This window comes from Carcharhinus amblyrhynchos, chromosome 28 (assembly GCF_965287045.1).
Source record: "Carcharhinus amblyrhynchos chromosome 28, sCarAmb.v2.hapA, whole genome shotgun sequence".
Lineage (NCBI taxonomy): Eukaryota > Metazoa > Chordata > Chondrichthyes > Carcharhiniformes > Carcharhinidae > Carcharhinus > Carcharhinus amblyrhynchos.
In genome coordinates, this window is record NC_137351.1 from 17129537 (window position 1) to 17156629 (window position 27093).

Consider the following 27093-nt stretch of genomic DNA (forward strand, 5'->3'; position numbering starts at 1 on the left):
CCAAGTCTACTCACTCAGTGAAATTTTTTGAGTCCGCGGCATCTGGATAGGTCAGATTTCTTATACTTGGGGCTCAGCATGCTGTTAACATCACTTATTTCGTCTCCTGTATTAGCACAGAAGAAATGTGCTCAGTGTATTATTGGACCCTGTCTTCCCCACTGGTGTCATAGGCTCAAGTTTCCCGAAAAAAGGCACTTTTTCTTACTGGAGAAGATTCTTGACATTTGGAGGTTGTCCAGAGGGAAAGATGGAGGAAGAAAGTTGCTGAATACCAGCTTCCAGTCACCTACACCCTTTGTGAACCAATGGAAAGGACCATGCCAATGGCTTACAGTCAGCTAGTCTTCACCTCGGGACTTACAACAATAGATTAGATAAAGTAACTTGTTTAAAGGGCAGCATGATAGCACAGTGGTTGGCACTGCTGCTTCACAGCTCCAGGGACCTGGGTTCGATACCTGGCTTGGGTCACTGTCAGTGTGGTGTTTGCACATTCTCCTCGTGTCTGCGTGGGTTTCCTTTGGATGCTCTGGTTTCCTCCCACAGTCCAAAGGTGTGCTGGTTAGGTTGATTGGCCATGCTGAAATTGTCCTGTAGTTTCCTGAGATGCATAGGTTAGAGGGATTAGCGGGTAAATGTATGGGGGTAGGGCCTGGGTGGGATTGTGGTTGGTGCGGACTTGATGGGCCCAATGGTCTCTTTCTGCACTGTAGAGTTTCTATTAAAAACCCCTGCTGACCGCTTGCCATTGGGCAAGCCTTCACTGGCTGAATAAGGCAGCCCGTACTGCACAAAGTTCATGGGGACATCTGTTGATGAGCCTGTTGCTATTATACCAAAAAGTTCAACAGATGGTTCATAAATCTGTCCTCACCACCTGTGCCACAAGGTTTCAAGTGGGTAGTTTATAGTCCAAGGAAGCTGAGTTCAAAACATGGCCAACTAGGTCGATGATCAACTTGTAAATCTTTCTGATATGCCACTGCAGAGAGTGGGAGAGCCTTCTGAACCATACTTGATTTGGAGTGGTACCCCTCAATGATATTCTCTGCAAAAACTAGCCATGAAGTAAATATAAACATATGCTTGGTCTGCTTTACATTAACCCCATTTGATTGCTATCCCTTCAAAAAACATTCACTCTCTCCACAACCGACACAGTGGAAGCTGTGTATACCATCTACAAGATGCACTGCAGGAACTCACCAAGGCTTCTTAGGCAGCACCTTCCAAACCCAGGACCAAGAAGGACAACGGCAATAGATACCTGGGAACATCACCACCTGGAGGTTCCCCTCCAAGTCACTTACAATCCTGACTTGGAAACATGTCGCCATTCCTTCTGGGTCAAAATCTTGGAATTCCCCCCTAACAGAACTGTGGAGGTACCTAAACCATATGGACTGCAATGGTTCAAGAAGACAGCTCACCACCACTTGCTGAAGGGCAGTTAGGGATGGGCAATAAATGTTGGTCTAGCCAGCAACACCCTCATCCTGTAAAAATGAATTTTAAAAATGTGTCAGACTGCAATCAGCCAGCTGTCCACATTCTGCGGTTGCAACATGTCACCCACCTTGCCATCTACTCTGAATACTATGGTTAATAAACCTGACTGCAACTAATTCAACCATAAAATTACTAATAACTTGTCTGAAGATCAATAAATATATGACTGAATGACAAGGTTCCATCAACATTGCCTCTGCTCATCCTGTTGATTCAATCGGAGGATCATTGAACAACATCAAGTCTTTCTTGAAGCCAGATCCACCAATATGCAAGCAGAACTCCTGAAACATCAAATTTGTTGGCCTGTCCACATAGGCTGCAAGTCACCTCCCTGCCACAGACAGTTATTTTAACTTTCAAATGGTCAACATTTCAGGGGAGGTCAAGGAAAACTCTAAAGACATTCTGAAACTCTCCTTGAAGCACAGCAGCTCTGTGCTTCAAGGTGCTGCTACCTATTCTAAGGTTGTTCATCAACTTGCATTTCAATTTGAGTCACGACAATGAGGCAGAGCAGTGGCAGAGAAAGAAGCACATCCTCACTCTGGATCCCCCTAACTCCCAGGATGTTCTCCCCATTGTGGATCTGCGGGTTGCGAATCGGCTTCTAAGTCACATGAAGATTCTTGGCACAAAACCACAACCTGAATGGACAGTGGAGGGATTTTCAGTGTGTTACTATTACTACAGGTGTGCTGCAAGGTCATTGTGCAAAATATGAAAATGAATGGCATCAGAAATTTGGTGTCAATATTCAGACCGTTGTCGTGTGTTGTGAAGGCTGCCATGGAGAATGCTTACTTGAAGATCAGAGGCTAAATGCCCGTGACTGCTGAAGTGTTACCGTGCCCACCCCAGTCCAACGCCGTCATCTCCACATCATGGTCGCCATAGATCCAATAAGAAGTCTCAAGGTTAAAGTCCAATAGGTTTACTTGGTAGCACGAGCTTTCGAAGGTGGCATGCTACCTTCATCAGGTGAGCGGGAGTCATGTTCGCAAATGGGGCATATAAAGACACAAACTCAATTTACAAGAAAATGGTTGGAATGCGAGTCTTTACAGCTAATCAAATCTTAAAGGTACAGACAATGTGAGTGGAGAGAGGGTTAAGCACAGGTTAAAGAGATGTGTATTATCTCCAGACATAGATCCGCCATGGGGAAGTCAGCAAGAACCCGGCACCGGAAGTAGCGCCGTACCGGGCCGGGGGACCGGAAGTGGCGCTGCACCGGGCCGGGGGACGGAAATTGGCGCTGCACCGGGCCGGGGGACGGGAATTGGCGCTGCACCGGGCCGGGGGACGGGAATTGGCGCTGCACCGGGCCGGCAGGATGATTAAGGCGATTCTGGTGTTCAACAATCATGGGAAACCGCGGCTCAGCCGCTTCTATCAGCATTTCGTGAGTACCCGAGCCTGGGGCCTGATCGGATTCCGGGAGAAATTTCATCAAAAACCGATTCCACTAAAGCTCCTGGTTGTAAATTGCTGAAAATTTTCCAACTTCTTGAAGGCCATTCAGCCCATTGTATGTTTGCTGGCTCTGAATGGACTCGTCAAGTAACCCCTGCCCTTTCTCATCCAGAGCTGTTTATTTATTAAAAGCAAATTACTGTGGATACTGGAATCTGAAACCAAAAGAGAAAATGCTGGAAAATCTCAGCGGGTCTGGCAGCATCTGTAAGGAGAGAGATGAGCTAACGTCTCGCGTCTAGATGACCCTTTGTCAAAGCTAAAAGGCACAGAATCATAGAACCCTACAGTGCAGGAAGAGGTCCTTCAGCCCATTGTGTCTTCACCGCACACAATCCCACTCAGGCCCTACTCCCATATCCCTATATATTATACCCACTAATCCCTCTAATCTACGCTACCCTGGACATTAAGGGGCAATTTCTTAGCATAGCCAATCAACCTAACCCGCACATCTTTGGACTGTGGGAGGAAACCAGAGCACCCGGAGGAAACCCACGCAGACACGAGGAGAATGTGCAAACTCCACACAGGCACTGACCTGAGCTAAGAATCGAACCCAGGACCCTGGAGCTATGAAGCAGCAGTGCTAACCACTGTACTACTGTGGGAGTTGTTTATATTGCAGGGAGAGGAAATGAAAGATGAGTCATTACCACAGAAAGGGGAAAGGCTGCTAATGGCAGCCTATAGAGAAAATAAGGGATGTGAATGGCCAAACGGCAGAGAAGCTGAAATGAAAATGGAGGGGGAGGGTGGGCATCATTACAATTTCAACAGATTCCCAAAAAATTCCCTCACCCTGCAATGTAAATATCTCCCACTTTCTATGCCTTTTAGCTTTGACAAAGGGTCATCTGGACTTCAAATGTCAGCTCTTCTTCCTTACAGATGTTGTATATTTATTCACGGGGTATAGGTGTTACTGGCTAGACCATCAGTTATTGCCCCGGTTTGAACCTGCTGTCAACTGGTCTTCCAGGCAGAAGGTTCCAGATCATAGCAATGCGCAGCATGAACAACATTCTCTTCATTTCCTCCTCTCACACAACCAAATCTCTTCAACCTGTGTCCCTCTGGTTACTGACCCTCTTTCCACTGGAAATGGCTTCTCCCTATTTACTCTCTCAAAACTCTTCACGTTTTGAACATCTTCTGTTAACCTCTGCTGTAAGGAAATTAAATCCAACTTTACTAGTCTCTCCACAAGAGTAAATTCCCTCATTGCCAGTAAACCTTCTTGACACCCTTTTGACATTCTTCCTAAACTGCGATGCCCAGAATCTAGCACATTACTTAGTTTGAGGCCAGATAGTCTTTCATATGTGTGTGGCATAACTGTGGCTAATTTTTGTGTTACCTGCAAATTTCTCAATCATTCTCCCTACATTTGCATCTTAATGATTAACATATACCACTGGCTGAGTGAGTGGGCGAGGACCTGGCAGATGGAGTATAGTGTTAGCAAATGTGAGGTTATCCGCTTTGGTAGAAATAATAGTAGGAGGGACTATTATTTAAAAGGCGAAAAGCTGCAGCATGCTACTGTGCAGAGAGACCTGGGGGTCCTTGTGTACGAATCGCAAAACCCCAGTCTGCAGGTGCAGCAGGTGATCAAGAAGGCGAATGGAATGTTGGCCTTTATAGCGAGGGGGATAGAATATAAAAGCAAGGAGGTTTTGCTGCAACTGTACAAGGCACTGGTGAGGCCGCAACTGGAGTACTGTGTGCAGTCTTGGTCACTGCATTTGCGGAATAGTATATTGGCCTTGGAGGGAGTGTAGAGAAGGTTCACTAGGCTGATACTGGAGATGAGGGGGTTAGCCTATGAGGAGAGATTGAATAGACTGGGTCTGTACTTGTTGGAGTTTAGAAGGCTGAGGGAGGATCTTATAGAGACATATAAGATAATGAAGGGGTTAGATAGGGTGGAGGTAGAGAGATTCTTCCCACTTAGAAAGGATAGCAGAACTAGAGGGCACAGCCTCAAGATAAGTGGAGTGGGGTGGGAAACAGTTTTGATCGGAGTTGAGGAGGAACTTCTTCACTCAAAGGATGGAGAGTCTCTGGAATTCTCTGCCCATTGAAGTGGTGGAGGCTGTTTCGCTGAATTTATTTAAGTCACAGGTAGGTAGGTTTCTGATAGACAAAGGAATTAAGGGTTATGGGGAGAAAGCGGGAAAGTGGAACTGATTCACTTCTGATCAGCCATGATCTTGTTGAATGGTGGGGCAGGCTCGAAGGGCTAGATGGCCTACTCCTGCTCCTATTTCTTATAGGCAGCAGGACTCAGTACTGATTCTTGTGGAACCCCACCAGAAACAGCCTTCCAGTCACAAAAACACCCATTAACAGTTACCCTTTGTTTCCTGGCACTGAGTCATTTTTCTATTCAACTTGCTACATCCCCCTGTGTTCCCTGGGTCATCTTTTTTAAACCAGGCTGCTGTGTGGGGCTGTCAAAAATCAGTTTTAACTGAACTCCATTTATCAAACCTCCTCCTTGCTTCCTCAAAAAATTCAATCAAGTTAGTCAGACACAATCTTCCCTTAACAAATCCATACTGACTTCTTAATTAGTATGTGATAGTTTATCCTCGCCCTCAGTTGATTCCAATAATTTACCAAGGACTGAGGGCACACTCACTGTCTTATCTCTCACTTCCTTGTTCAATAGAAGTGCAACACTGGCACTCCTCCATTCCTCCCACACTTCACCAGTAAGGATTGGAAAAGAATGATCAGACTCTGCAATTTCCTCTCTGGCCTTTGTTAGATCCCTGATGCTTTTGCGTCCCAGCTGTAGCAGACCTAGACTGCAATTTAAAATCACTTGCTCCCCTACTGTCGCGCTCAGCGGTCCGTGTGCTGTATTGTTCAAGGTACATCAGAGCCCCTTTGCTGATGCCAAAGTTGTGGTGTCGCTCACCACTCCCATGGCCGGGATCATCAAGGGTTAATATGGCAGTTAGCATTCTGTAAATTAAGTAAATAACTGCCTTTGTTGTCACTGGGTGGTTGATGTTAGTTCGGTAAAACAGAATCAATTTGTGAAATAATCTTGTACAATCCTATCCACTTGGGTACAAACTTGGGCTTTTCAGGCAAAATCTTAACCATCACCATTTCCCCAATTCCAGAAACCTTAGCCTGTTCTGGCATAGCATCCCCCTCTATGTTGCGTATAATCTGCTGATCTCTGACCTCCTGTCTTAATCTATGCAGCTACTTACACAGTTCCCAGGCAAACTGCCTCACTCTCTTACTCATCAGTCCTATTTCTTCCCTACTTATGACGACATCCCCTGGCAGTCTTGTAGCTCTCCTGGTCATCCGCTCTCATGGAGTTAGTCCTATCACTGCTAGTTGTTGCTCAAACTAGTTTTTTGCACTAGTTTATCGCACTTTTCTGCACTAATTTAATATCCTTTCCGTAATAGGGTGACCAGAACTGTACACAGTATTCCAAGTGTGGTTTTACCAATGTCTTCTACAGCTTCAACAAGACATCCCAACTCCTGTATTCAATGCTCTGACCAATGAAACCAAACATGCTGAATGCCTTTTTCACCGCTCTGTCTACCTGTGACTCCACTTTCGAGGAGCTATGAACCTGTATCTCTAGATTTCTTTGTTCTATAGCTCTCCTAACACCCTATCGTTAACTGAGTAAGTCCTGCCCTGGTTCAATCTATCAAAATGTGTCACCTTGCATTTATCTAAATTAAACTCTGATCTGTCATTTGTCAGCCTATTGGCTCAATTGATCAAGCCCAATTTGAAAGCCTCCCACTTACCAGATGTCACTTTACCTTCCCACAGACTCCCCCCCAATTAACTTTGGAAAGTTCCTGCTTGATACCATCAAAACTGGCCTTGCCCAATTTAGAATTTTAACTTTTGGGCCAGACCTATCATTCTCCATGGCTATCTTAAAACTATGGTCACTGGTCCCAAAGTCATTTTTTAAATCATTTTATCTATAACCTTATTTTTATTTGCCAAAACTAATAATAAAACCCATCAACCTCCTCATGAAACAAAAGCAACACAGATTCTCTCAGCTGTACATTTCTAACGGTTAATTCTCAGCATTCTCTCATAGCTATAGTTTTTTAAAGGCAGGAATATAAGTAGGTCTACCAGAAACAAACAGAAGATATCCCGTGCAGCATCTCAGAACAACATTTTACATTGTCAGGGATACTATCACACTGATGACTTTGAACTGGTTCTGGAGTTACTAACTAAGAGTCTCAAAGAGAGAGGTCAACGCACTGCACCAACACTCGGTCTCCTGTGCATTCTAGACGTATGAAATACAGGGGGGTCTTTAAACACATTATAAATATCAGCAAGGGATGATAACAACAGGTTCAATGGCTGAGAGTATCCAGAGAATCCAGGCTGGAAGAAAATGTTACAATCCCCAATTCTAACTTTACATTCGATTTATTAGAAAAATTAATTTGGAACAAAAGGTACCGACAAAAAAAAAGTTAGAGCTGAAACTATCGAAGGATTTATTAATTGCAAAATCAAAAAAATTTAAATAACAAAAAACCTTAAATAATGTATAAGACCAGACTGTACAGGTTCACAAGTCATTTGTTTACTGACACAGAACAACACTGACAAGGAATCACATTCAGACAGGAGAGGATTTATATTTCAGCAAAATACACAGATCCTTACACTGCCAGGGACCTGGGTTCGATTTCGATTTGGGTCACTGTCTGTACATTACAACCATTATCTTTATAATTGATTGTGTGTCTATATATGCCCTGTTTGTGAAGCCAACTCTCCACTCACCTGATGAAGGAGCAGTGCTCCGAAAGCCTGTCCTACCAAATAAACCTGTTGGACTTTAACCTGTTGTTGTGAGACTTACTGTGCGGAGTCTGCACATTCTCCCCATTTCTGCATGGGTTTCCTCCAGGTGAGAAGAAAAGACTAAAGAAAATTACAGCACAGGAACAGGCTCTTTGGCCCTCCAACGCTGCACTGACCATGCTGCCCGACTGAACTAAAACCCTCTACCCTTCTGGGAACCATATCCCTCTATTCCTATCTCATTCATGTACCTGTCAAGACACCTTATCTGCTTCCACTACCTCCCTCAGCAGTGAGTTCCAGGTACCCACCACCCTTTGTGTAAAAAAAACTTGCCTCACACATCTCCTTTAAACCTTGTCCCTCGCACCTTAAACCTATGCTCCCCAGTAATTGACTCTTCCACCCTGGGAAAAGCTTCTGACTATCCACTCTGTCCATGCCTTTCATAATCTTGTAGACTTCTATCAGGTCGCCCCCTCAACCACCTCCTTTCCAGTGAGAACAAACCAAGTTTCTCCAACCTCTCCTTATAACTAATGCCCTCCATACTAGGCAACATCCTGGTAAACCTTTTTTGTACCCTCCCCAAAGCTCCATGTCCTTCTGGTAGTGTGGTGACCAGAATTGAGTACTATATTTCTAGTGCGGCCTAACTAAAGTTCTATAAAGCTGCAACTTGACTTGCTAATTTTTGAACTGAATGCCCTAGCTGATGAAGGTAAGCATGCTGTATGCCTTCTTCACCTGCGTTGCCACTTTCAGTGATCTGTACATTCAGATCCCTTTGCCTATCAATACTCTTAAGAGTTCTGTCATTTACTGCATATTTCTTATCTGTTTTAGACTCCTAAAATGCATTACCTCATATTTGTCCAGATTAAACTCCATCTGCCATCTCTCTGCCCAAGTCTCCAACTGATCTATAATCCTGCTGTATCCTCTGATGGTCCTCATCGCTATCCGCAAATCCACCAACCTTTGTGTCGTCTGCAAACTTATTAATCAAACCAGTTACATTTTCCTCCAAATCAATTATATATATTACAAACAACAAAGGTCCCAGCTCTGATCCCTGAGGAATGCCACTTGTTATAGCCCTGTATTCAGAAATGTACCCTTCCACTGCTACCCTCTGTCTTCTTTGACTGAGCCAGTTTTGTATCCATTTTGCCAGCTCACTTCTGATCCTGAGCGACTTCACCTTCTGCACCAGTCTGCCATCAGGGACCTAGTCAAAGGCCTTACTGAAGTCCACGTAGACACCATCCACTGCCCTACCCTTATCAATCATCTTCATCACTTCCTCGTAAAACTCGATCAAGTTAATTAGACATGACCTCCCCTTCACAAAACCGTGTTGCCTTTCGCTAACACGTCCACTTATTTCCAAGTGGGAATAAATTCTGTCTCGAAGAATCCTCTCTAATAATTTCCCTACCACTGATGTAAGGCTCAGCAGCCTGTTATTACCTGGATTATTCATGCTACCTTTTTAAACAAGGGAACAACATTGGCTATTCTCCAGTCCTCTGGGACCTCCCCTGTAGCTAGTGAGGATACAAAGATTTCTCTTAAGGCCCCAGCAATTTCCTCCCTTGCCCCTCTCAGTATTCTGGGGTATATCCCATCAGCCCCTGGGGACCTGTCTACATTAATGTTTCTCAAGAACCCCAATACCACCTCCTTTTTGATCTCAACATGACTCAAACTATCTACGCACCCTTTCCCAGACACGTCATCCACCAAACCCTCTTTGGTGAATACTGACGCAAAGTACTCATTTAATATCTCGCCCATTTCAACTGGCTCCACACGTAGATTCCCTCCCTTGTCCTTGAGTGGGCCAACCCTCTCCTTGGCTACCCTCTTTCTCTTTATATATGGAAAAAGCCTTGGGATTTTCCTTATACCTGCTGGCCAGTGATTTTTCGTGACCCCTTTTAGCCCTCCTTTCTTAAGTTTCTTTCTACTTCCAAATCGGGTGCTCTGGTTTTCTCCCACAATCTGAAGGACATGCTGGTTAGGGTGCATTGGCCATGCTAAATTCTCCCTCAGTGTACCCGAACAGGCGTCGGACTGTGGTGACTGGGGGATTTTCACAATAACTTCATTGCGATGTTAATGTAAGCCTGCTTGTGACACGAATAAACTTTAAACTTTTTAGTTCCCTTTTCACACAGTATCTGATCTATACTGTGCTCTATAATTTCTTACTTGCTCCTCATTATCTTAACCTAATCTGTGACTGGGTGGGATTTACAGAAACATCTTTTTGTGTTTTATTCAGACACAGCAGCTGGTGTCACCTTGCTGGGAAAGAAGCTTGCTTCCTGTAACTGTCACTACCAACACTCCTGTTTTCCTAGTTCTCTCTTTTAACTCCACTTTCCAAACCTTACACAGGGAGTGGGTCTGCTCACAACAGTGGCAGCCTGGGGGATCTGTCTGAAACAGGAACAGTTCAGTGAACTGCAGGCTGCTTTCCTGTTGTCAGAAGTAGGCTGTGAGATACAGATTCCACCCGAGATTCGAATCCTGCTGCCCATTGCATCATTTCCATACAGGTCCCATCTATGGAGAAAACTAATTTCATCACCCTTGTCGATGCTTTTCCTTCTTTCAACCAATTTTCAATTTCTGATGTTACTTAACCAAATTTGAAAGAAATCGTAAGAGTTCATTTTTTAAACTCAGATGTTTTGAAAAGGTTCAGTTTGGATTGCTGCCTAACTGCAGGCTTTATCTTTATGTTTTGGGAACAGACTGGCTGGCACAATTTGAAAACTTGTAGTTTAATTTCAGACTCAGAGCTATTCTCTGGAATTCTAGCACAGTTGGAATTTCTTTTAAACATAATCTCACAGTAGTTCAAATTCAGTGAAATTCCCCACACACCCCGGACATTCTCTCTTCCACCTTCTTCCGTTGGGAAAAAGATGCAAAAGTCTGAGGTTGCGTACCGACCGACTCAAGAGCAGCTTCTTCCCTGCTGCTGTCAGACTTTTGAATGGACCTACCTCGCATTAAGTTGATCTTTCTCTACACCCTAGCTATGGCTGTAACACTACATTCTGCACTCTCTCCTTTCCTTCTCTATGAACGGTATGCTTTGTCTGTATAGCGTGCAATAAACAATACTTTTTACTTGTGCTAATACATGTGACAATAATAAATCAAATGAAATCAAGTTCAGTTTTCTTTGCAAACTAATTCGACATTTCTTTTCCTGAGGAACTAAACACGACAACAAACAAAAACTCTTGCTGGAACATCGCAAAATGAAAACAGTAAACTCATTTGCTATTTTTTAGTTTTAATGGTTTACTAATATAGGCAAGGGAGAAATACTGACTGAATATTTATGGCACCCAGAGAGCTCCACACGTCAGCTCAGAACTATTTCTAGTTTTTGGGGTTAGACTGAGAACATTTTCTCTCTTTATAATCACATAAGGAGCTGTACTTTTCCTTATCAATTCTGCTCTGAATGGCCTTTGATTAAGATTTGCAAAATGTACTTTTCACTGACATGTATTGACACAAGTCTGTATCTTTATTGTTTGTCCAGCCACATTTTTTCATTTAACAATTGTTTTCATGTGCTTTCTGGTGAAGTAAACTGGCTTTGTCCCTGAACAAGTTGTCCACTCACCAAATTCAGGTTCCTACATGGTTCACTGACCCCATTGGTTATTGCCATCGGGGCCATGGGCCTCGTAACCTGGCCCAGAGGAGCCATTGTTGACTGTGGTTTATTATTACAGGGGTGACCCCTCCCCTACATTTTCAATGGTGTCACTGCAAACTGCAAGCACCCATAGAATAGAAGAATCCCTGCAGTGCAGAAGCAGGCCATTCTGCCTATCGAGTCTACACAGACTCTGAAAGAGCATCATAAACCAGGCCCAGCCCATCCCTATTACAGTGCTCACATAGCACAGCTAGTCCACTATGGGAGAAAACTGGAGCACCCGGAGGAAATCCTCGCAGACATGGTGAGAATGTGCAATCTCCACACGGACCTGAGACTAGAATTGAACCCGGGTCCCTGGTGCTGTGAGGCAGCAGTGCTAACCACTGTGCCACCCTCCTTTTTCTTGATTATGTTATTCGTTTGTCTAACCATTTGTAAATATAAACTGGTGGCAACCATTACCCCTTTCTGTTCTTTATCTTTCTTCAGAGCCAGCCACCAGCTCCCTTATTCCTCAGGTGAATGATGTGGGTTTGAACTGTCTTGCATTTTCTTCACTAATTCTGACTGTCATTCTGCTATGAACCTCATGATGGAGCCCTAACCCAATCAGAGCCCTGACCACATTCTATCACTGCCTCTCTCCAAGTAGTTTGTTTTTGAACCTGTGTTTCTTTCACTCAGGCTGTTTCCTGTAACCCCACCTATTTATCCTGTTAATCCCTCTAAACTACACATTCGAACAGTGGGAGCAGCATGGTAGCACAGTGGCTAGCACTGCTGCCTCACAATGGTGGGAACCTGGGTTCACTTCCAATCTCAGGTCTGTGTGGAGTTTGCATGTTCTCCCTGAGTCTGTGTGGGTTTCCACCTGGTGCTCTGGTTTCCTCCCACAGTCCAAAGATGTGAAGGTTAGGTGGGTTGGCCATGTTAAATTGTCTCTTAGTGTCAGGGAGATTAGCAGGGTAAATACAAGGTGTAACGGAGATAAGGCTGTATGGGATTGTTGTTGGTGCAGACTCGATGGGTTGAATGGCCTCCTTCTGAATTGTAGGAACTTTATGATCATGGGACACCAAGGGGTAATTGAGCATGGCCAATCCACTTAACCTGGACATAATTGGACTGTGGGAGGAAACTGGAGCACCAGGAGAAAATCCATGCAGGCACGGGGAGAATGTGCAGACTCCACACAATCACTCAAGGCCAGAATTGAACCTGGGTCCCTGGTGCAGTGAGGCAGTGATGCTAACCATGGGTTAGCATGAGTAAGATAAGGCAGAAAAAGAAAGCTTGTGTCAGACGCCACCGAGGTTAAATGGAAAGATTAAATTGAGTATCAAACTTAAAGAAAAAGCGAATAATTGTGCAAACAGATGTTTTATGGGATTTAAATTCCATCATCTGCCGCAGTGGGATTTGAACCGGATCCCCAGAGCGTCACCCTGGGTCACTGGATTACTCGTTCAGGGACAGTACCACTGAGGCACCATCTCCCCTTTGTGAAGGCAGATGTAAGGTTTTAAATAAGAACCATACCAACATCTGCCTCTACACGTAGGTTACCTTTTATGAATATACGAACAAGGAGCAGGAGGAGGCCGTTCAGCCCCTCTAGCCTCCTCCAGCATTTAATAAGATTATTTCTCAAATCTGCGTTTTTCCTACCTGCAATAACCTTAACCCCTTTCCAAGATTCTATCTACCTCTGAAAGACTTGGCTTCCACTATCTTTTCAGAAAGAGATTGAAAAACATTTTGCCTCATCTGTGTATCAAATTGGCGACCTCATTAAATTTTTAGCCATCCTTTGCTGTTTCTTATATTCTGTCCCATCTTCTGACCTGCCACCTGTGTTTGCACAATTATTCGCTTTTTCTTTAAGTTTGATACTCAATTTAATCTTTCCATTTAACCTCAGTGGCGTCTGATACAAGCTTTCTTTTTCTGCCTTATCTTACTCAAAGCTCCTTTGGGACAGGTGCTTTGGCTATGTCACCCTCACTATCCTCCTGACTTTTTTCATTTCTAAGTTTCATGTGATCTGAAAATGTTGAATTTGTGATCTGTATATGTAGCCAGGTTGCACCTGGCTACGTATCAAAAGAAGCAGCACTGACCTCCTGGGAGCACTGGATTTACCTTCAATATGAAAAATAACATCACCACTGACCCTTTCTGAGCCTTGGCTGCTTTTTCTCTACATTCCCCTTTCATCTCAGGTTTGTGGCACTTCATCAGTCGCTTTGTGGAACTTCTTGTTCACATCCAGCAGACTTCATTAAAAATTGCAATCCAATTAGTCAAACATGATTTTGCAATTGAATGCTGAAACAGTTATTAGTATTTAACTAAGCGTATTTAGTGTCTCCAGGATGCACGAGAGACCGGGAGTGGATTTGATTTGATTCATTATTGTCACATGTATTAACAGACAGTGAAATTATTGTTTCTTGCGTGCTATGCGGACAGAGCATACTGTTCATAGGGAAGGAAATGAGAGAGTGCAGAATGTAGTGTTACAGTCATAGCTAGGGTGTAGAGAAAAATCAACGTAATGCAAGGTAGGCCCGTTCAAAAGCCTGATGGCAGCAGGGAAGAAGCTGTTCTTGAGTTGGTTGATATATGACCTCAGACTTTTGTATCTTTTCCCCGATGGAAGAAGGTGGAAGAGAGAATGCCCAGGGTCCGTGGGGTCCTTAATTATGCTGGCTGCTTTGCCGAGGCAGTGGGAAGTGTAGACACTTGGTACAGTGCATTGACCCCTCTCCCCGAGACTCTTAATTTAGTAACTCCAGAACCAGTTCAAAGTCATAGTATCCCTGATAATGTGAAATGTTATTCTGAGACACTGCACGGAATATCTTCTGTTTGTTTCTGGTAGATTCTGCCTTGTCACTTTTTGATTACACGCACAAGCTGCTGAGTTGTTCACCCCCTTGGTGCCTCTTCGTGCTCCTCTGAAAACTGCTCTCTGTTTATATTGCGACTTTAGTCAGAGGACATGCAGCAGCAGATCATCCGAGAGACGTTCCACCTGGTATCCCGGCGAGATGAAAATGTCTGCAACTTTTTGGAAGGTGGCAGGTGAGTGTACAGTGGTGACTGGATATTCTGTTATAGCCCAGCACCTATGCATGGATCTCAGCTAACACAACTTTTATAACCTAGATAAAACCAAAATATTGTGGTTGCTGGAAATCGGAAATAAAGATAGAAAATACCGAATGAAGTCAGCAGCTCTGACAGCATCTTTTTCTTATTCGTTCATTGATGTGGGCACCGTTAGTTGGGACAACATTAATTACCCATCCCTGAGGGCATTTAAGAGTCAACCACATTGCTGTAGCTCTGGAGTCACATGTAGGCCAGACCAAGTAAGGACCATAGATTTCCTTCCCTAAAGGATATTAGTGAACCAGATGGGTTTTTCCGACAATCGACAACGGTTTCGTGGTCATCGTTAGGTCTTTAATTCCAAATTTTTATTGATTTCAAATTTCACCATCTGCTGTGATGGGATTCAAACCTACGTCCCCAGAGTATAGCCTTGGTCTCTGGATTACTAGTCCAGTGATGATACCACTGCACCACTGCCTCGCCATCTGGAGAGAGAAAGAGTTAAGGTCTCGAATCTGGATGACCCTTCGATAGAACTGAAGGTAGACAGAAATGTGATGGATTTTACAGTTGGAGTGGGGTGGAGGAGGTAAGGAGAGATTGACAATGATGGCATGGACGTTAATGGTGGCATTAAGGTAAGCTTGCAGAAATGGTTAATGGGAGAACAAAGGCCAATGCTCAGTGGAAGCAGAACTGAAAACAGGTGGCTGTATAGGGAGGTGGGGTTGTATTGGAACGAACTAAGGAAACAAAATAAAAAGGGTATCATGGTGGAGGGGAAAGTGTCCAGTCCAAGGTTGTTGAAGTCCAGAAAGCTGCAACGTGCTTAATCGATCAGAAGATGAGGTGTGTTTCTTCCACTTTGTGTTTGGATCACTGGAGCATTGCAGCAGCAGTGTATGTGACAACAAGGTGCTGAGCAGTAATGTCAAGCAACTGGGAGTTTGAGGTCATGCAAGTGGACGGAGCAGTCACCCAATCTGTGTCTAGTCTCCGCAGTATGGAGAAGAGCACGTTGGGAGCACTGGATACAGGCGAAGGGGTGCAAGTGAAACTCTGCGAGGTAAGTTAAAGGAAAAATTGTTGAGTGACAGAAGAAGAGCTGTTTGAGAATGTGGCCAGCAGGGTGGGTAAGGGCCAATCAGTGCATTCGGGTGATTTGGATTTACATAAAGCTGCTCAATAATGTGTCACAAAAGGTCATTACAAGATTAGGAATATTCAATTTATAAAGAGAGGTTGGATAGGCTTGGGTTGTTTTCTCTGGAGCAGAGAAGTCTGAGGAGCGACCTGATTGAGATGCTCAAGATCATGAGGGGCGCAGACAGGGTGGATAGGGAGCAGCTGTTTGTTTAATTAAAGGGTTAGTTATGAGGGGGCACAAGTTAGAAGTGAGAGGTGGGAGGTTTAGGGAGGGGAATTTGAGGAAAAATGTTTTTACTCAGAGGGTGGTGATGGTCTGGAATGCACTGCCTGGGAGGGTGATGGAGGAGGGATGCCTCACATCCTTTAAAAAGTACCTGGTTGAGTACTTGGCACGGCATAACATTCAGGGCTATGGGCCAAGTACTGACAAGTGGGATTAGCTGGGTAGGTCAGGGCATTTCATGCATCACTGCAGACTCAATGGGCTGATGGTCCTCTTTATAGAAGACACTGTAGTAGATTCTGTGAGTGTTTGGGACTAATATATTAGCTTGGATTGAGGATTGGTTAACAGACCGTGCATGAGCTGTAGGAATGAATGGATCACTTTCAGGTTAGCAGACTGTAACATCTAGTGACCTATAAACCACTGACAGTCACGGAGCTCAATTCGAATCAGCAAATTCTCGTCATTAATCTGGTTAACAATCTGGAACAACAAGTCTTAATTCAACATCCAGATGATGTTGAAAAATGAAGTCTGTCAAAGATGGAATTGAATGCAAAGAACAAAGAAAATTACAGCACAGGAACAGAGTCCTCGGCCCTCCAAGCCTGCACCAACCATGCTGCCTGACTTAATTAAAACCCCTATCCTTTCGGGGACCATATCCCTCTATTTCCATCCCATTCATATATTTGTCAAGATGCCCCTTAAAAGTTACTACCTTATCTGCTTCTACTATCTCTGCCGGTAGTGAGTTCCAGGCATCTACTACTCTCTGTGTAAAAAATCTCCTTTAAACCTTGCCCCTCGCACCTTACACCTGTGCCCCCAAAGTAATTGACTCTTCCACCCTGGGAAAAAGCTTCTGACTATCCACTCTGTCCATGCCTCTCATAATCTCGTAGACTTCTTTCAGGTAGCTCCTCAACCTCGGTTGTTCCAACAAGAACAAACCAAGTTTCTCCAACTTCTTGTCATAGCTAATGCCCTCCATACCAGGCAACATCTTGGTAAATCTTTTCTGTACCCTCTCCAAAGCAGCTACATCCTTCTGGTAGTGTGGCGACCAGAATTGAACACTGTATTCCAAGTGCGGCCTAACTAAGGTTCTATAAAGTTGCAACATGACTTGCCAATTTTTAAACTCAATACCGCGGCTGATGAAGGCAAGCATGCCATATGTCTTCTTGATTACCTTCTCCACTTGCATTGCCACTTTCAGTGACCTGTGTACCTGTACACCCAGATCCTTTTGCCTGTCAATACTCTTAAGGGTTCTGCCATTTACTGTATGTTTCCTATCTGTATTAGACCTTCCAAAATGCCTTATCTCACGTTTGTCCAGATTAAACTCCATCTGCCATATCTCCACCCAATACTCCAACCGATCTATATCCTGCTGTATCCTCTGATGGTCCTCATCGCTATCCGCAAATCCACCAACCTTTGAGTTGTCCGCAAACTTACTAATCAATCCAATTCCATTTTCCTCCAAATCATTTATATATATATTACAAACAGCAAAGATCCCAGCACTGATCCCTGAGGAATGCCACTTGTCACAGCTCTCCATTCAGAAACACACCCTTCCACTGCTACCCTCTGTCGCCTTTGACTGAGCCAGTTTTGTATCCACCTTGCCAGCTCACCTCTGATCCTATGTGACTTCACCTTCTGCACCCATTCACTTGTTCTTTCATTCAATAGAATTAATAACTGACAGTTCACCCTGAATGTGATTGGCCAGTAGATAATTGTGTTATGATTGCTGTTGCAACATTGCCAACTTCAGTTATTTGCCAAACCCCAAACTGGCTCACTTCAAATTTCTTCAATGAAATCTGGAACTTAGCAAACATCAGGCCGATCTGGACAGAGTGAAGAAATGAAAAGATGAAATTTGATGCAGAGATGAGAAGTGATGCGTTTGGAATAAAGAGTGAAGGGAGACAATAAGAACCGATTGGTCAAATTTTAAAGAAACACCCAGAGGCGTAGGTATGGAGAAAACCCAAATACACGACTCCAAGAGTCGCTCAGAGGTGCACGGATAAAAAGGCGCTGGTTTGGAGATGCCGATTTGGAGATGTGGGGTACGGAGGTGCCGGTTTTGGGGGTGGGGGCTACGGAGACGCCAGTTTGGAGCCAGGGGTACGGAGACGCCGGTTTGGGGGTGCGGGTATGGAGTCTACGGTTTGGAGCTGGGGGTACGGAGACGCCGGTTTGGGGGCGCGGGTATGGAGTCTCCGGTTTGGAGCCAGGGGTATGGAGACTCTGGTTTGGGGGCAGGGGGTACAGAGTCACCAGTTTGCAGATGTGCAGACGGAGATGCCGGTTTGGCGGTGCGAGCGTAGAGATGCCCAGATGGAGACATGTCATTATTCCCTGTGATGTGCATGGGAAGTTTTTCACACAGAAAGTGGTGGGTGCCAGGAACGCGCTGCCAGACGTGGCGGAGGAAGCGGGCACATTAGCAACATCTGAGAGGCATCTGAATGGGTACATGAATAGGGAGGGAATAGAGGGATATCGACTGAGTAAGGGCAGAATTTTTTTTTTAGTTTAGTTAGGGCATCATGATTGGTATACAGTTGGAAGGCCGAAGGGCCTGTTCCTGTGCTATACTTTTCTGTGTACTTTGAACAAGTCATAACCTAGAGAGAATCTCGTCTTTCTGATCATAACCCTTTTTTTGTATTCTGAAAGCAAGGAATGAAACTTCAGATCCCAGAAGCACTTTTAGGAATTGCATACATATGGATACATGAATTAGGAACAGTTGTGGGCCACTTAACATTCAATAAAATAATGGCTGATTTGATTGTAACTTCAACCTCACATTCTTGTCTGCCCCCTTGTTATCAAGCATCTACCTTGCTCTGCCCTGAAGTTATTGAAAGTCTCTGCTTCCACTGCCTTTGGAGATAGGGTTCCAGTGACTCGCAGTAAAGAATTCTTCTCATCTCTGTCTTAAATGAGTGACTTTTTTTTAAACAGTGACCCACTAGTCTAGATTCTCCCACATCCTCTCCTGTCAATATCCCGTCAGGATTTTAAAGGTTTCAATCAAGTCGCCTCTTACTCTGCTACCCTCCAGTGGGTACAAACCCAATCTCTTCAGTTTTTCCTGATAAGGCAGCCCATCCGTTCCTGATATAGTCTGGTTAACCTTTTCTGAACTGCTTCTAATACATCTGCATCTTTCCTTAAGTAGGTGACCAATACTGTACACAATATTCACAATGCACCAAATGTGCTTTCACCAATTCCCTGTGTAACTGAAGTGTAACCTCCCTCCTTTTGTAATCAGTTCCTCTCGCAAGAAACAATAACATTCTATTCACTTTCCTAAGTACTTGCTGTACCTGCCTTTTGTGATTCATGCACTAGGACATCCAGATCCTGCTGTACCTCACAGCTTTCATCATTTAGATAATAAGCTTTTTAATTCCTCCTGCCAAAATGAAGTTTCACATTGGCCCGTATTGTACTCCATCTGACAAATTATTGTTCACTCAAGTAATCTATCTATGTCCCTTTGCAGCAGCCTCCTGTCCTCTTCACAACTTACTTTGCTACCAGCTTTATGCCATTAGCAAACTTAGCAACTGTATGTGCAGTCCTTTCACCCAGAAGGTGCATATGCGGAATCAGAGGGAGGCCTGGGGGTTGTTCTCCCTGAGTCTGCATGAGTTTCCTCCAGGTGCTCCGGTTTCCACCCACAGTCCAAAGATTGGCCATGCTAAATCGTCTGTTAGCGTCAGGGTAAATATGTGGAATTATAGGGATAGGGCCTGGGTGGGATTGTTGTCGGTGCAGGCTTGATGGGCCAAATGGCCATGGGATTCTATGATTCTATTCAGGATATTATATATTCCTTTTCATGAGACTGTATTTAAAAGATGTAACAAAGGATAGGAATAGATTGATTAGTCTGATGAATCTGACCTGTCCAGTGCAGTATAAATTCTACAGTAATCAGTGTCACATTTTTTCCAAAATGCACAACAGCTTGTCTCTGGTCAATTTGGCGATGAATTTGGACACATTCCCACCTGATTCCCAAACATACTGAAAGAAGTTGCAAGAGATTCCAGTGACTGAGGAAATAACTCTCTGTACACACAGTTATCAGTCACACTCTGACTATCGTGCTTCATTCTGAATGTTTATAGCAGTTTCTGATTTATTCCAGTTTGATCGGTGGGTCAGACTACAAACTGATATATCGACATTACGCCACTCTTTACTTCCTGTTCTGTGTGGACTCATCCGAGAGTGAATTGGGAATTCTGGATCTGATACAGGTTTGTGGGACGATTCCATTTTGTATGAGTGATAGAGAACCTCAGCAGAGTAACTACACCTCAGGCAAAGTAAAGTTTAAAAAGTTAATTTGTACTTTTACATTGCTATTGGAAAGGTTTTTAGTTTAACTTAAAATGGAAGCAATGTTCTTAAAGAAATGGAGACTGAATTAGCAGTATAACCTGGGTCTTTCAATCCCTGTTATTGACAGAGAAGGGCACAAACTTGTACTTGAAAGAGTCCCAGACCAAAACACCAAGTTACATGAAGAAGCCAGACCAGACCCCAACAATTTTTCTATTTTGACATAAACATGAGGAAAAGTAAAAGTTTTAAAGTTTATTTATTAGTCACAAGCAAGGCTTATATTAACATTGCAATGAAGTTACTGTGTAATTCCCCTAGTCGCAAGGATACCTTTCGGGAATAATTCCACTGACAAAATAAGGTTCTTTTGTAGTAAAACAAACTTTATTTAATAACACAGTTTAAATGTAACTCTAACAAATGAAGCAACTTAACCATTAACAGTTGAACAATATTTAAAATTAAAAAAGAATCAACTTTAACTTCTGATTTATCAGTGTTTCAGTTCCAAATAAGCAACGTTCCTCTTATAGACTTTAAATACAGTTAGCAACGATAAATAAACTTGTCATTATGAATGTAGACAGTCTTAAAGCTTTCAGAGAGAGATAGAGTTCCAGAAGCCTGCAAAATTCTTCTAACTTCAATCAGGCTTCAGCTGCAAACTAAACTGCTTTCTGCAAAAACTTATTGTTTGCTACAAACATAGGACTGCATATAAACCACATTATCACATGACCCTGTTAATCACTGTAATCAGAAATCCCAGGGGAACTTAAGTAAACAAAAGTCCATTAACTCTATTTAAGATTACCACTTACATGGCTAAAATGAGATTGATCCTGCTCTCCCTAAATCTAAGCTGCATTTCCCCCAGACATACTGACCGCCTGTAGCATAAAATTGAGTTTTTAAACATTCCCCTCAAACACAAATAAAAAAAATCCATATCAATTACGCTACTATCACCATGCACTAAAGGCAAAGTTATTCACATATCTGAAGAAAGACAGCAAGTTGCTTTTGTATAGCACCTTTAATATAAACAAATTCTAGGAGGTTATGTGATGCCAGCGTGGGAACGGCTGTGTTTCCATGAGTTCTGGTGCTGTTCATCTTTTAATCCTTTCATTTATCCTGCTGCAAAGACCATAATTACCTAATCCTGGAGTGAAGACTCCATACTATGTCCCTGGAATATCTCTGGTTAAGTTTTGGGACAAGGTGCTGAATAAAGTTGTGTCAATCCTCGATGGAGAGAAGCAGTGGGGGGGCAGTTAGGGTGAAGCCGAGCCCTCAATATGGCGATTTGATCAGTGAGTGGGCTGTTGACCCAATGACGCCAAAGGCCTTATAGATGGTGACCGCCAATATGTTTGAAGTTACAGACGTCAGACACGACTTTTTGGCACAGAATTTCAGTGCTGATATTTCTGAACCTGCAGAGTGCCAGTAAGAAACTTGGTGATGCAAGGAAAGAATCCTTATTACAGCTTCCTCAGTGAAGGCCCACCTTCAGTCTTTGGAAAATCAGCTCAATGGAATTTTAGATAGCCTGACCGATGTGGAGAGCCGGGGTCGGAGGAGGAGTGTTCGAGTGACTAGGAACCTGGGTTTAATTTTGGCCTTGGATGACTGCGTGGAGTTGGCACATTCTCTCTGTGTCTGTGCGGATTTCCTCCAGTGCTCCGGTTTCCGCTCATAGTCCAAAGATGTGCGGATTAGGTGGATTGGCCATGCTAAATTGTCCTTTAGTGTCAGGGATTAGCAGGTTAAATATATGGGGTTACAGGGATAGGGTCTAGCTGGAATTGTTGCCGGTGCAGGCTCAATGGGATTCTGTGAGAACTATGGTTTTGCGTAGTTTGTTTCTGTAGTTTTGGGGTCAGAGAATCTCTGACGGTAAAGATACAGAAAGAACAGATATGTTGGGAAAAGACATTGTTTTATATCAATGATTTAGCTGGAGATGAAGGAAGCATACTGTGGTGCATGCCTAAGCGTGGTGCAAGAATCTTTGTCTGATCAGCCTTTTCCATAATTGTGTCAATGTTCTATATTCTCCTTGGCTGAATATGCAATTGCTGTGGCGACTTTGTAGATCCTGGAATATTAAATTATGTGGCTCTGTCTTAGGTATTCTGTAAGTGAGGGTGTGCACTGTTATGTCTCTTACTCATGGCTTTACCTTGTTATCCTGTTTTCCCCCAATCTCTGAAACGTCCTTTATCGTTTGTGTCTTTGGAGGCGCCATTTGTAATGAATAATCTGAGCCAGATGCTTTGCTGCATTTTGTCTTTCTCTCAATATAAAAAAATGATTCTGCTATACAGTACCGGCCATTGAGGATTTGTAACAAACAGGAAAAATCTTCAATGAAAATAAATTAAAAAAGCAAAATACTGAAACTGCTTCACCGAGGACAGAAGCAGAGAGAGTGGTATTAGAAGTGTGGTGTCTAAAGACTCGATCAAAGTGCTGGGTTTTAAGGATCAAGTAGGGGAATGAGGCAGAGGACTTTATCAAAGGAATTCTAGAGTATTGGGCTTGGGCAACTGAAGGTCTGGTTGCCAATGGTGGTTTGAAGGGACAAGACACTAGATTCCAATGGCAGAGAAATTCGGAAATGTGGATCAGGAGCTGGGAGATTTCCCCAAGATAAACTTCACCTTATTGCAATTTTCACTTTGTTGAGGCTGCGAATGGCATTGCCTAGAATAACAAACTACACAAAATAATGTGCAATATTTTCTAGTGCATTAAATTGCTTAGAAACTGGAGCTTAACTATGAGCTTTTCTGTGTAGCCAGTATATATTATACATCAGCTGTTTAGCTAAATGTAAGATATATGATTTGCATCTAATCATTGCAAGGAACAGCTGAAGTCATTGAAAGATTCAATTTGTTAATTGATCTTATATCACCATTCAATAAAGATCTGCCTATGAATGATTGCAATTTCAGAGTTTTGAATTGTTCATATCAGGTGAAATGACTTTAATGATTATATATGCCTGATCCAACAAACAGCCAAGTCTGATATTGGGAACATCGGGTTACTGTTTAACATCCTCTCAAATGTAGGGAGCATAGCATTATGTAAGAGACATAACAGTGCACACTCTCACTTACAGAATACCTAAGACAGAGCCTCATAACTTAACATTCCAGGATTAATGGAGGCAATAAGAATTGTTAGATAAAGGCCTTTGAGTCCAACTGATTATGATTTGATTTATTTTAATATTGTTACATGTATTAGCATAAAGTGAAAGTATTGTTTCTTGCACGTTATACAGATAAAGCATACCGTTCATGGAAAAGGAAAGGACAGAGTGCAGAATGTAGTGTTACAGTGATAGCTAGAATGTAGAGAAAAATTACCTTAATGCTGTGTAGGCCCATTCAATGTGAAGCAGCAGTGATTACCATTGTGCTGTGCTACAATAGTATTGAAGGCTGAACTGTAATTAATAAATAGGAGCCTGACGTAAGTGTCCTTGTTATCTTAGGTATTCCAGGGTTGAGTGCAGGGCCAGGAAAATGGTGCCTGCTGTGGACCTTTTGTGGTGGTAGGCAGCAGAGAAGGAACTATTCTTGAGTTGATTGGTACATGACCTCAGACCTTTGTATCTTTTTCTCGATGGAAGAAGGTGGAAGAGAGTATATTCAGAGTGCGTGGGGTCCTTAATTATGCTGACTGCTTTGCTGAGGCAGCAGAAAGTGTAGACAGAGTCAATGTATGGGAGGCTGAATTGCGTGATGGATTGGGCTACATTCAGGACCTTTTGTATTTTCTTGCGGTCTTGGGCAGAACAGCAGCCATACCAAGCTGTCATATAACCAGAAGGAATGCTTTCTATGGGGCATCTGTAAAAGTTGGTGAGAGTTGTAGCTGACCTGACAAATTTCCTTAGTTTTCTGAGAAAGTAGAGACATTGGTGGGCTTTCTTAACTATAGTGTTGTTATGGGGGGAACCAGGACAGGTTGGTGGTGATCAGGACACCTAAAAACTTGAAGCTCTTGACCATTTCTGCTTCATCCCGTTGATGCAGACAGGGGCATGTTCTCCTTTACGCTTCCTGAAGTCGATGACAATGTCCTTTGTTTTGTTGACATTGAGGGAGAGATTATTGTCACCTCACCAGTTCACCAGATTCTCTATCTCATTCCTGTACTCTGTGTCATCATTGTTTGAGATCTGACCCACTACGGTGGTGTTGTCAGCAAAATTGAAAGTCGAGTTGGAGGGGAATTTGGCCACACAGTCATATAAGGAGTATGGTACGGGGCTGAGGACACAGCCTTGTGGGGCACCAGTATTGAGGATGATCGTGGAGGGGGTGTCATTGCCAATCCTTACTGATTGTGGTCTGCAAGTTAGGAAGTTCAGGATCCAGTGCTGAGACCTAGGCCACGGAGTTTGGAGATGAGTTTCGTAGGACTAATGGGTAAACTTTATTTATTGGTCTCAAGTAAGGCTTACATTAACACTGCAACAAAGCTACTGTGAAACTCTCCTAGTTACCACAGTCCAGACGCCTGTTTGGGTCAATGCACCTAGCCAGCACGTCTTTCAGAATGTGGGGGGGAAACCGGAGCACCCAGAAGAAACCCATGCAGACACGAGGAGAATGTGCAGACTCCACACAGAAATTGACCTAAGCCGGGAATCGAACCCAGGTCCCTGGCAATGTGAAGCAGCAGTACTTACCATTGTACTGTGCTACAATAGTATTGAAGGCTGAACTGTAATTAATAAATAGGAGTCTGACGTAAGTGTCCTTGTTATCTAGGTATTCCAGGGTTGAGTGCAGGGCCAGGAAAATGGTGCCTGCTGTGGACCTTTTGTGGTGGTAGGCAAACTCTAGTGGATCTAGGCAGCCCGGGAGGCTGCAATTGATTCGTGCCATGACTAACCTTTCAAAGCACTTCATAATGATGGATGTCAGAGCCACCAGATGGTGGTTATTAAGAGACACTGCTTGGCTTTTCTTTGGTACTGGGATGATGGCCGTCTTTTGAAACGGATAGAGACTTAGACTGTTTTAAAGAGAGCTTAAAGATGTCTGCGAATACACTCGCCAGCTGATCCGCACAGGATCTGAGTGCTTGTCCGGGTATCTCATCCGGGCCAGTCGCTTTCCGTGGGTTGACCTTCAAGAAAGCTGTCTGACATCTGTAATGGTGACCCCAGATATAGGTTCATCCAGGGCTTCCAGGGTAGAGGGCATGCTCTTGCTGACCTCTTGCTCAAAATGGGCGTAGAATGCATTGAGTTCATCAGGGAGGGTGCTTTGGAGCCGGCGATTTTACATACCTTCATCTTGTATGAAGGGAAAAGATAGAGTGGAGAGGATAAAATTGTTTCCCTTGGTGGAGAATTCTAGAACCAGGTGACATAGATTCAAGGCAAGTGGCAATAGATGTAGAAGGAACATGGGGAAGAACTTTTTTATTGCAGAGGGTGGTGGGTGTCTGGAATTCGCAGTCTGAGTTGATAATGGAGGCAGAGACCCTAAACTCTTTAAAAAGTGTCGATGGAAGCCATGATGGGGAGTTGCCAGCATTGGACTGGGGTGGGCACAGTAAGAAGTCTCACAACACCAACAGGTTTATTTGGAGTCATGAGCTTTTGGAGCGCTGCTCCTTCATTTCACTCAACAAGGGAGAATTTAACATGGCCAGTGCACCTAACCTGCGTGTCTTCAGATTGTGGGAGGAAACCAGATCACCCAAAGGAAACCCATGCAGATGCGAGGAAAATGTGCAGAATCCGCGCAGACGGTGAACCAAGTCGGGAATCGAACCCTGGTCCCTGGCGCTGTGAGACAGCAGTGCTAACCACTGTGCCGCCATGTTGCCCTTTATCCCATTCTCTTAACCAGGACCCACAAATAACACCCACAGCATTCTTAACTGCATCTACTGACACGTTATGGTCTTCCCTAAGTAACTGTTTTTGCATGCTTCTCTAATTCACTCACTATAACCTTCAAATGAATTGTCATTATCTGATGTTCCTGTAATTTGATTGTCCTGCTTGGTGTTTCTTTCTGAGAGAGTTATTTTGTAAGAATTTTAATTGCAGCATTCCACATGGCCAGATCTATAATGTTTCCCACTGAAGGCCCATCTCCTAATCATTATCCGTCTTCTCTTTTGTTTGCCTCCTTGTTCAGAATTTTCTCCCAGTGATCTGGTCCTCAGTCTAATTTTATGTCCAACTCAATGAGTTGTTGTAGCAAAGTTTTAGACAGTGCTTATGTTTTTCCCTTTCACTTTCTCAGCAATGTTATTCCCGTTCGATTCAACTTCACAGCTACCACCTCATGATGTACATTATCATATAAAATCTCCCCCATTGGGATTAACACCAAATCATTTCTTAATCCCTCCTTTATATGTCAGACAATGTGCCCTGCTTGCTCTAAGGAATGCTGAACGTGTGTTAAAGTTCTTTAAAACACAGTGTGAGACTGCCCAATGTGACAAAACCTGTGGGTCCCCTTCCTGCTTTGGAGCACCTCCCACTGATTTGACACCGTTTCTTCTTCTGTTAGATATATCCAGTCCACTTTCTCCAGTTCAGCTCTGAGCTTTGTAAAATCTGTCTTCTCCCAATTTAGAACTTTATCCTTTTCCATTAATGATGCTGGATCTGACTATATAACAATCA

General features: G+C 43.5%; 1 protein-coding gene across 1 annotated transcript in view; it reads left to right on the forward strand.

Moving 5' to 3' along the window:
• The first annotated feature begins 2786 nt into the window (after positions 1-2786).
• The window catches only part of ap3s2 (adaptor related protein complex 3 subunit sigma 2), a 56943-nt gene continuing 32636 nt past the window's right edge, over positions 2787-27093 (forward strand). The window contains exons 1-3 of the mRNA XM_080214316.1: positions 2787-2917; positions 14517-14608; positions 20212-20323. Of these exons, the coding sequence (XP_080070442.1) occupies positions 2849-2917; positions 14517-14608; positions 20212-20323 (273 nt within the window). The 5' untranslated portion in view covers positions 2787-2848. The remainder of the gene's footprint in view (positions 2918-14516; positions 14609-20211; positions 20324-27093) is intronic.